Source organism: Tachypleus tridentatus, chromosome 6 (assembly GCF_004210375.1).
Source record: "Tachypleus tridentatus isolate NWPU-2018 chromosome 6, ASM421037v1, whole genome shotgun sequence".
Taxonomy (NCBI): domain Eukaryota; kingdom Metazoa; phylum Arthropoda; class Merostomata; order Xiphosura; family Limulidae; genus Tachypleus; species Tachypleus tridentatus.
The window spans coordinates 57295148-57307435 of NC_134830.1; the positions used below are offsets into that span (position 1 = coordinate 57295148).

A 12288-nucleotide genomic window follows, 5' to 3' on the forward strand; every position below is an offset into this window, starting at 1 on the left:
GTCAGGGGTTATAATCAGTGTAGTTCCAGACAATAGGCATAGTTACTGGATATACATGCACAGCATGTAATATGATTTCAAGATTCTGAAAAATCTTTCTCTCAGTCCTACCTAAACAATTCTATACTTTCAGGTATTTATGATGTCACTGAAGATGACATTTTTTTGTACAATTTCTATATCCATTCCCAAGGAAAGAAAGTCTACCAGCTAAGAAACCTTCAGGTTCTTTGTACTATGATTTATCTATATTCTAATGTTACAGGACTTACTGGCATTTTGAATAACCAGAATATATGTGCACATAAAACAAATGCATTACAATTTCACATAAAACTATAAGCAGTACAATACAGTTATAAGCATGAGGAAGAAATAAATGAATTTTATTACATACAATATCAGGAACAAATCATTTAATACACAAACACTACCAATTTGTGATCTTGCATACATATTATGTTGTTAGCTCTAGTTAATGGCTTATTCTGCTATTTTTAATTTTAAATAATTAAGTCCTTTTTATTTTTCACACAATTCTTTTGTTTGGTACAAGTATCTTCTATCCAACTTTGTTGTCTTCTCCTACATCAGAAATTACTGTAACATCTAACATACACCACAAAAAAACTTAAACACACAGTATAGCCTAACTAGGGATAGTAAACATCAGTGCAAGTTTGTCTTATTATAATCTCACTGTTTTAAAAACAATCTTATCCCAATGAGAGTGAAAGCTGACAAGTTGATGCTAAATTTGCTTTCATTACTTTGAAGACTACATTTTTGGAAATGACATGTTCAGTGTATGTCATGTAAATTTAAAAGTAGCTCTCATACATTGGTTTTAATAAAATGTTATTTTTTGAAAGTTAATGATGAATGAAGTATTAATCTAAAAATCATAACCATATTTGTTTTATATTCAAATATTCCAACAGCATAGTTTTTGTAATCTTTATTCTCACTATTTTGCACACTCAAGAATACTTCATGATACAAATTGTGTGAATTATCATAAAACATGCTGTCTATACATATCACACTGTGACGTTTCTTAAGTTTAATTATAATTAATTCCTCTATGCTTATTCACTGACAACAGATAAAAATATAAAAAGTATAAGATAAAACCTGTTGCAAGAGAGGAGGTCAGAGAATACGGTTGGAAGAGTTGCAACATAGCCTTATGTAGCTTATGCACTCCTTGGTTCTGGTTTTATAGCTACTTGCACATTTGAGTAGTGTATGAATTTCCACAAGTTAATCTGATTTTCCATCCTTAGTTTTCTTTCTTCAAAAAGCATAGGTGGTTTGAGATTCCAGAGTTTCTGATAAGACAGCATCTTTGGATGTAGACATCCAGTGATACATACAGGCTATAATTTTAAGTCATCTCACTATAAAGATGGTTTACATCATGCACATCTGTGTGTTGGCACCCACCACAAAAAGTTGACTGGTATATAAATGGAAACTGTACAATGATCTACAATGACTATTTGTTTTAGAAATTTTGCCAAAGAAGGGAGAAAAAAAAAGTATATGAAATAGAAAACATTTCCATTTATGTTTATAGACTCCTGGCCTGCATTACAAACTATAGACTGGCTTGATCACAGCAATTTTGGTATGGTAACTGGAAATTATTCAGTGTTGAAAGCTGCAAATTTACTCAAACTGGTGTACTATATATAGGTGACTGGAGATAAGCCTCATACAGTGGTACCAACATATGCATTTTAAAGGTTTTTAATAATATCTCATTTTTCATCTCTGTAGCTGTCTTCCATGTAGTAAAATCTAACAACTTGTAACAAGCAGAACTTGAATTTTCTATGTAAGAGTATTTTTTGGCTAATTGAATTATCAGTTATTAATTAAATCATTGTACCTTTAAGTGTTTTTTCTAAATGTTTAAATACATTTATGTTGACAGAAAGATACACAAAAACACACTTTGGTATTTATTACATGAACACTATTTAGGTATTAAAATATCAATATATTAATTTTAAAAAATCCTTAAATGAAGGTCTGTTTTTTTATCATTACTAAAATAGATCTACAAGTCAGAAACTATAAAAAATGTCTTCCTTTATGTTTTTGGGTAAATTAACAGATACTGTAAACACATAGTAATACATTTTTTTTTACAACACTTGAACTGCTGTACTCATGTTTAATGAAGATAATGCAGAAATTAAGAGTACATTAGAGAATATGTTCATATTTCAATCTTTAATAGTCCAAATTCCTGAGAAGATAGGCAATTACAACTTTACCTTCATGAAAGTATGACTAAAAACTCCAAGTGTTGATGTTATGCATTTTGTAATTCAGTTTCATGGCACAAACACTCAACTTATGGAAGAATGAACCAGTTAATTACATATCACTGCCAAACACAAAGTACAAAACTGTTACAGCCACAAACTGTTGTTAATTTCTTTGTCATAGATTTGTCAGTTACTTAAACTTTTATAAGAGAACAATGATTTCAGTTACACTGTACATGACTTATTTTTTAATTCTTGTCATTTAGGTCAAAGTAGAATAGTTATATTACATTTTTCACCCATGTTTTTATCAAAGCATTTATAACCAGATCAAGGAATTGATGTTAAACTAGTAGATATATAAAGATTATGATATTAATCCTGTATTACTAAATAACAGAACTGAATTCACTTTTTTTTAAATATAATGATGTTAATATCAACAACTGAAGAACACAAACTAAAGGCAGGTGAAGAAAACTCTCGACAGCAAATAAGAATAGATAAAAATCACTGAGAGTGCAAATCAGGATTTCATGTCACACTTATCATCATAAAAACAATGAAGTGAAATAAACTATGTCCACACATTCTGCTTAAAAAAATTAAGGACCCACTAAAGGCCAACACCAAATTTAGTAGTGGTACATTGTACAGTATATAATTAACTGGAATATAGAATTTTATTAATATTGAATTTTTAATATACATTGTGTTTGAATAATTTACTAAATATTTATACAACTTTTAATTTTAATGTATGTTATCAAATATTACTTCCTTTTGATAATACTTTGTTTGATTTGAGGCACACAGAAAATCAACAGAATATCAGGGCATTAATTTCATGAAAAAACCAAAAAAACCTCTTTTCTGTATAATTTTGAAAGAAAAAAGGTGTGTAAATTATAAAATTTGACAATGATTTTTTGTTACATTTTTGTCTGAATTTGTGCCATACTGTTGTAGTACATGATTACTGAACAAAGTAGACCAGATCTTTGCTTTTAGCCTTTGAAAAGATTGCCTGAATACTGGCAAACACAACATCAGGTTTCAATGTAGCATCAATTTTTGAGTGAAGACCTTGCTGTTGGTAATACTGAACTAAAGGCTGTGTCTGTTGATAATAAGACTCCAATCTCTTCTTCAGAGCCTCTGGTTTGTCATCTGATCTCCGTATTAAAGGCTCTCCAGTAATCTATATGGAAAATAAGTTTATATGATAAGTTAACCATAACACAAGTTATAAAAAAAAATTACTAAATGCTTATTAATATTCTCAGTTCTCAATATTTTAAGTTTGAATAATGAATTTAAAAGTATTTCACAATTAAAATTAATTGTATTAACAGGCTGGCTGGTTGTTTGACATTTAATGGCACAAAGCAACTAGGATCTCTGTACCAAATACAACCGGTAAAAAATTAAAAAGTAAAATTATTAAAATATGCAAAAAGGAATCACATTAAATTGACACAAAGTTCAATTCATGATTTAAAAAACTTGGAGTTAAAAAAGACCAATGGCACTTAAACATTTAAACATTTAAAAACACAACTGAGGTGGACTGTGTCACGATAACCAATGACACTGTCCAACATTAAGGTTGAACCCATGGTAAAATCATGTTTAAAGGAGTGCTATCGCTCCCAGTTGTAACGATGGCATGACAATAAAATGTGGGTTATTGTGACTTGAGTGTCACACAGACCATACATTGGTGGATCAGTCCCAGATAAAAGAAAATGATGAGTTAAAAACTGTGACCACTGTGTAGCCTAGCCAAAGAGCAACAGAAAGTTTGGTCTGAAAAAAAGATTGTTATCACATTGCTCACCCAAAGTCAACTACCAACTAGCACAGAGCCAAGCCTTAAATACAAAACTGTAATCCATGTATGGGACAGGCATGGCCATGGAAGCAGTAGAGCAAACAGTAGTGTTTGCTGTAGTGTTAGCGAGCTCATTCCTGCAACTACCAACATGGCCCAGTTTTCAGAAGAACTAGACAGAAATAGATGTAAAGCAGAAATGGACCAGTTGGTTTTGAATATCAATGAGAACAGGGTAACAACTAACATGAAGGGACTTCAGGGCCAGCAGAGAGCTATGTGAATTTGTATAAAAGTACAGTTCATGTACTGTATAGCTTCTATGTGATCTAGGGCAAGAGAAATGGCATAAAGTTTGACAGTGAACACAGAAACTGTAGATGGGGTTCTGAGTGCAATTATCAAACTAAAAAAAGTTTGATCCATGGAAGAGCCCACAGAGTCACCTGAGTTTGAATTATCCATACAAATGGGAATTGAAGGATGGTTCAAAAGATGTTCGACAAATAAAAGTTGGTACTTTTAATCAGAAGTATCCACCTTCTTCAGATGATTCAAAGAATAGTCACATTTGAGGATGGTAATAAGCCATGGTGGAATGGGCTGATCAGTGAAGACAGCAATGTTATCTACAAAAAGACCTAATGAATTCAGCCAACTGTGCCTCGATACAAAGGCCAAAAGGGACAATGGCAGACCATCTATTCTGAAAAAGCATGGCCCACTGGCATACAGGAAAGACAGTTGCAAAGGGCAGCTGTCTGGAGGAGGTTCAATGAGTCACAGTGTACAAACTCTGGAATGTAAAAGTGCAGGAAGCCCCTGTGCAGAGCCATAGTCCAGTTTTGATTGAATGAGGGCATGGTAGATTTTTAGCATAGAACATCAATCCAGTCCCCAAGAGGTTGAAAAGAGGACACAGAGGATATTCAGTGCCTTTGTACACTTGACAGGAAGATGCCTGATGTGTGGAATAAAGGTCAGCTTACAGCCAAAGACAAACCCCAAGAACTTTGCCTCAGGAACCAAAGAAAGAATGGGAAAGTGTTGAACCCACATGGACTTGGAATCACTGGTCCATTAAAAAAATGTTAAATAAAAATGGGCAAATGGCCACACAACCTGTATGAGTGGCGATCTTGCAGGATGCCATGCTTCTACATAATATCATAAGCTTTCTCAATGTCAAAAAGCACAGAAAATAAATGTTGTTGCTTTAGAAAGGCTTCCCTGGTTGATGTTTGAAGTCGAATCAGGTGGAGCACTGTTGTCAGAATCTACACTGGGTTAGCAAGAGGAGGTTGTTTTATTCGAGGAACCTAACAAGATGAGCATTAGCCACCCGCTCCAAGATCTTACAGAGACAGCTCGTCAAAGCAATTGGATCGTAGTTTGAAGGAATCTTGGGATCCTTCCCAGGCTTAGAAAAAGGGAGGACAATAGCATGGTGCCAAGCATCAGGAAAAGCATTCTCCAGCCAGAACCAGTTAAAGATAACCAGAAAAATAGCAAAATAGAAAGGAGAGAGAGATTGTGCAGCATCTCGTAGTGAATATCATCAGGTCTGACTGATGTTCAGTCAGATTGATGAAGAGAAAGCTTGCTTTCCACCAATGTAAAGGGGTGATTATACTCATAGAGACAATCTGCAAGAAATTAAATATGTGATAGCTATGTCTTGATGGCTAAGAAGGTGGGGGAATGAGGCAGAAGTCCTTGATGTACAAGAAAAGCTATTGCTGAGAGTATCAGTGATAATCTGGATATCAGCAACTTCCTGGTCATTGAAGAGGAGGACTGAAAGGGTGGCAGAAGTATAATGACCACAAACATTCTACATCTTGTCCCATGTGATTTTGGAACTGGTGGTAGAAGAGATGCTAGTTATGAACTTAATTCAAGATTCTTTCTGGCTTTGACATCTTACCTGCTGAAAAGTGATTGCAATTTGAAAGTATGGGATACCATGTGGCAGGCATGATTACACCATGAATGACGATACTGGGGAAAACGTGTTGAGGTTTCAGGAACAGACTGAGCAGCTGCTTGGACAATACAGTGAGTTAATGCTGCCACAAAGTTGCTCATCAATGCCTTACAAATGACAGAAGGATCAAGTTCTGAGAAAGCAGTGAAAGAGGGCCAATTGGCCAGGTCTAGCTTCCACTGTGGCATACGGGTCGGGTGGCATTGACCACAGCCAGTCTCCCTCAAAATGACAGGAAGATGATCACTGCCCCTTGGGTCACTGTCAATCTCGTAAGAGAAATAAGAGAAAAGTGAAGGGGAGCAGAAAGAGAGATCAATAGCTGTAAAAGACTGACTAGGTGCATAAAAATAGGTATAAGTACCAGTACTGAAGAGAGAAAGATTATGATCTGAGAACATATGCTCTACAGAACAATCTCTCCAATCAATATCAGTACCATCCCAGAGGGGATTATGTCCATTGAAGTCCCCAAGATTAAAAAGGGAGATAGCAACTGTTCAATGAGAGCATTAAGGTGTGATTGATCATAGGTCTTTCCAGGAGACAGGTAGAAAGAACAAACAGTGATGGTACAACCCAAGGAAATACAGATGGCTATGGCCTCCAAGGGTGTAGCAAACAGCAAAGACAGGGAAGGTACAGGCTGATCAACCAGCAGTGCAACCCCTCCATGCACTTGTCCATCACACAACTTACTGACTAGAAAATTAAGTTCTTTACAAAAAAAACTGCTAAAAGGTGAATGTATTGACAGGTTTCAAAAATGTTTCCTGTAAGAAAAGACATACAGGATGATAAGAATCAACCAGCACTTTGATGTCATCTAAATTAGAATGCAAACCTTGACTCTTCCATTATTTTAAAGGGGATATTTTTACTTATGTGAAGGAGAATTGGACAGAGAACCCTTCCATTTCCTACCACATTGTTTCTCTTTATTAGAAGGTCTAATGACCTCCATGGAACTTACCCTGCATCAAATTGGCAGGTCTCTATTGGTATATGAAGATTCCAGCAGCTGAGGATGTGAATGAATAATCACTCGGCATCTCGGAGCTGAAGAAGATGGATCCGAGAAGTTGAAGCCAAAAAAATGGGTCCAGGGAGCCATTGGAAGGAATGGTGGGGATATAGATAGGTGTTGACTTGTGAACTGTCTTAACCCCAAAGGGCAAAAGATTCTTCACATGATTTGAAAACAACTCTTAATTGCTCTTAATAAGTCAAATTTACGAAGAGACTGCAAAATCAAGAACTAGAATATAAATTATGTTTCTGTTGTATTTTTGGCTAAACACCCAGAAGCTGAAAGAACCAGAGTCAGTGAAGACACATTCTTTTGTGTCCGACCCTGTAAATGATATTTTTCTAATATTAAATGAACTTATTTTAAGTGGTTAATAATTAATATATGCTACAGTGTCAATAGTTTCTATGACCTTTACTTTTTGTTTGATAATTTGTCTAGTAAACTAAGATTTACTGACAACAAACAAAAAACATTTATAATTTGGCCTATTTTCACATCAAAAAGTCGATTTTTTACTTTTAGTTTCACACAACAAGAGACAAAACTTCAGGTCTTAGACTAAAATTGATAGCTTATAAAACATTTACAGCTAATTCTTATATATATATATATTAATTTATTTACATCATCTTTCATGTGCTTCTTAGGTGGGTTGAACTCTTCATGGTATGTTCGTCCACTAGAAGGGTGCAAAAGTCTTCCCGTTATTCGACGTACCAGTTGTGACTCGTTTATTCCAAACTCAATAACTGCATCAAGTTTCTTTTTACGTTTATCTAGAAGCTCATCAAGCTGTAAAAGAAATCAGAATTTTAGAGAAATATAGTTTAAAAAAAACAACAGATCCCTGTGACAAATTGTGCCACATGTTAAAGAGAAAATGAATATTTAAATAATCCTATTAATAATATGATGAACATCTATACAGGAACAAGATAATAGAAAGACGATGGACAACTCTATAGAGACAAGATGAAAGTTATAAAGTGGACATTCTAATAGTAAGTTCTATTTATATAAAACAAATTTACTGGAAGACAAAGATTAACTGGTAGCTAGAAAGTGGAAAGCCCGTTATCTTCTGATCCAACCACCTGTGATTCACAAGAATGCAGATTGAAGAACATGAGAAATAACAGTTTTTTTCCATACCTAATACAACTATCCAAACTTAAACAGCAGTCAACACACAGAAACAGTTCTACTTCAGATGTCTCTTTTACAAGACCACCACCAACTAAAAATGCAAATTACCGAGTTACATCTTCCACTTCCGGACAAGCCAACACTTCTATTAATTTCTCTTTTGCACCTTTCAGGATCACACATAAACACACCCTTATTTCAGAAATGCACTTCAGTATATCGGACAGTCAAAACTTTCCTACATTGTTCTAAAACACCTTGCACCGGCAGATGAAACAATTCATCCCCCTCTCCAGTCTCAAACAGATAAATGAAATCTGTTAATTTTTAAGATTAATTAAAACACTCCACCACACCAAAATGCTCAAGCATCTGATGTCTTTAATAAAATTATGGATACCACTTTAATTACAAAATACAACAATAAAAAGATTGTACAGACATGAAAAGAGGAATGACAGAAAAATATCTCAGCAATCACAGCAAATGCATACATAGACACACATACACACACTGATATTTTGAAAAACAAAAATAAGAGATTGGGTGAATGGAGTAAAGTTAGCTATACCTTCTGTGCCTGTATTACAGTACGAGGAAATCCATCCAGTAAAAATCCATTTTTACATTCAGGTTTCTCAAGATTTTGTCAATTAAATCAACAACCAAGTTGTCACCAACAAGTTTGCCTTGATCCATTGTTTTCTTGAGTGTATGACCTAGCTCTGAGCCTGAGGCTACTTCTGCACGCAGCATGTCTCCTATGGGATAAGCAAAACAGCAAATTACAACCACCACTGAAATTTCATGTTTTGCAAGTCTTTAGCATTTCTAGTATATAATATTAAAAACTCTGTCATTATCAAACACAATGGTAAAGAAGAATGTTTAATACTCAAAGATGCTAACATTTCATATTGACAATACAGAATAGAAGAAAAACAAGACAACTGTATCATTTATTCACAACTATGGTTTTACAAGTAAAGATACCATTTGCTGAATCATGGTCTTGAATAAATTATGTATTTGTGAAATATACAATCATCTTTGTTTTTCCTCAATTCTGTAATTATAAAGTTTCCCTATGTATTGATGGTTTCAGATATAATATGTAAAATTAATCTTTATTTAAGAATGAAAATTGAATAAAGAAAACAGTTGATTGTAACAAATTAAAATTGTGAAACCAAAGTGTGAAGTGTAGTTAAAGTTTCCAAACTGTGTTACAGCATGAAAGCATCTAAATAAAAGGAAAAACAAGAAAGCAGTTGTACTAATTATCTGAAAGTCTTAAAAACAATGTCATAAGCCTCACCTGAGTCAATATTGAATGCCATGTGAAAAGTGAGGACTTGCAAATAAAAAAAAAAAACAGACAATGGAAAACACTCACAGCACAAATATATCACAAAATATAAGCAAGTTGAGATTATAATGCACAATTGCAAAGGATTTGAGCAAATAAGGTAGTAAGGCAATAAATCAACTTATCTGTTGAAAATACTTGTGGTTAGAACTGATAAATGTTATCCCCATAAAAGATTTTTGACAAGTGACTAATTATGTAAAGGTGTTACAGCAAAGAAATGAGACAGGTCACGGAAATTCAAACACTAAAGAACATAAGAAAGTAGAAAGGTCATTAAAAGAAACAGAACACATGCATCTTAACTATTAGCCAAAATAGTATGAAAAAAGTTATGGTAAAACTAAAATGTTGGACATAAAACAATCTGTAGATGAAGCAAGAAAAACTACCTGTTGAAAGGTGGCATACAGAGTACTTCTCTTTCAGCATTGGAGCCTGGAAGGAAATTTACCATTTTATTTGTGTTTTCTTTACATGTATGTTTGTTCTTAGAAGTTGTAGTATTTGCATACGTGTACACAAAACATGATAAACATAGGTTTACATTTTGTTTAACCTCTACGAAGCACAATAAATAAAGAACCAATCAGTGTAAGAAATGTTACACTATGAATCGACTTACAAACTGTTAAAAGATCTTTCACTTGACAAGACTCAACTGAATTTAACTTAATTACATAAATGTAAAGCATGTTTAACTTCCTTTTCTAGTCTTACTATTATAATTATTGAACTTTCTTGAATCTCATTGTGGTTACTAATTGGTTACTACCAAATATTTTACTCTAATATTTCCTATTGTCTATTACTCATTTTAGTAACAGCTATTTGTTAAACTCAGAGAGATAATTGAGTCAGACACAACTCATAGTATATTTTATTTTGCTTGTTATCACACTTCATACAGGTAATATTTAATTAGAGTGCCAATGTCCCAGCTATATATATTGTAGGAGTTATTTACTTTCTTACTTATTATTTTGTATCTTCAAAGACATTAGTTAGAGATTTACTATTAGCACTGTCTTGCTATCTGACTTTGCATTTACAGTAAAAAAAGAAAAAAGAAAAAATGCTCCCTGTACATATATTTATCTCAAATGTCAGCTTCATTTTAAATTACAATGTATGAACCCTTTATTGGTCAAACAGATATTAGGGATAAAAATGGAAAATTCTGCTTATACACAGTCACATGAATTATGGTAACATTATATCTACATTTTTAAGGCTAATAACCAGTTTGTGTGTTTGTACTTTATTCTTTAAATATATTTCCCTTAGTACTACAAACGAAATAAAACCAGATATATTACTTTTAATACCATTATAAAAATTTTATTGCAAAGCTTATTTAGCATTTTTAGCTTAAGAAAATTAGTAACCTACGTTTCTTACGCCAACCAAACCTTACGATATATTTTTGGAATCACTGTTGAAAACATTGTTAACACTAATAAGCTGATGAAACAATGCATTCTCATCCTATGTGAATTCATGGTGTGAACTTTGTTTTTTCTCTTTGCCCACAAACTACTCCCACAGCTGAACTAACGGGTCCAAACTTTACAAGCAGATTAAGTGTCCTTATCTACATTGCATAACCTTCCTACCACGTAAAGCTAAAATATACCCAGAAGAACACCCATTCATGATGTATGTTTAGAAATTCATTGACGGGTTTATATATTTTCAAACATTTAATTTAAAGTCACTGCAGCCCTATCAGACATCGAGCTTATTTCAGTCACTGCACTAAAGAGTAGATATAGTACTAATCAGTACGAGCTCGACTGAGGCATTATGATTGAACCAGCTGTAAATCGTGTGAAGGTCACCATCAGTATTGTAGTTTGTATGTCAGTCTTGATAATCAAGAACGTAAGGAATGTATATTTAGTTAAATATACTTATAATTGGGTTAATACTTCATATATTTATTTAACTCTTACAAGTTAAATTGTTAACTTGTTCTGGTCGTAACGGAAATTAATACGAATAATCACAGCGACACTTACTTGAGTGCCTTTTCCCGCGCCCGGTGGTCCCAAAAGAATTGCATTAATTCCATTTCCAGCTTCATCTTGTGAAGAACTGAAACTGGAAGATTTAACATGTTTTCCTTCCGCTAATTTCAATGAGGTTTCGGAATCTTCTTTAACTTTAACAGCTGGAACTGGACCCATGACTAATCATCTAATCTGTGCACCAAAGAACGTGTTCATCTGCTGCCAGCGACGCTACGTGATTAGAAGTAATCAATTGAAGTATTAAATTAAATAAATATTTGAAAAGTTATTAAAACATTAAAACAAAAAGTTCTAAGTACTAGTGCACGTTTATAAAAATACCCCAATAATTCCTTAACATTATAACGAGATACAAAAAAGATAATGCCTGAATACAAAATAAGTTCAAACATGCATTAAGTACAAATAAACAGCCCAGTGGCGGCTCCAAGGGGTGGCTTGAGCCCCCCCCCACACACACACAAATGAGCCAAGCCCCCCTCAGCCTTCCCAATATTGTTACCTACATATATATTCATAAAATATGGAAAACACAATCGTCGTTGTTGTTTAACAATTAACATCTAAGAGACATAGATCTGTAGAACTCAACGTCTTCATTAAGACG

General features: G+C 33.7%; 1 protein-coding gene across 1 annotated transcript; it reads right to left on the bottom strand.

Moving 5' to 3' along the window:
• Nucleotides 1–362: 362 nt before the first annotated feature.
• Ak2 (Adenylate kinase 2) lies at nt 363–11890 on the bottom strand. Its single transcript, XM_076504931.1, is given in 6 exon segments — nt 363–3480; nt 7758–7925; nt 8851–8924; nt 8927–9040; nt 10041–10086; nt 11670–11890. Coding segments are annotated over 6 exon segments (795 nt in total). The 5' UTR covers nt 11838–11890; the 3' UTR covers nt 363–3255.
• Between the last annotated feature and the right edge of the window lie 398 nt (nt 11891–12288).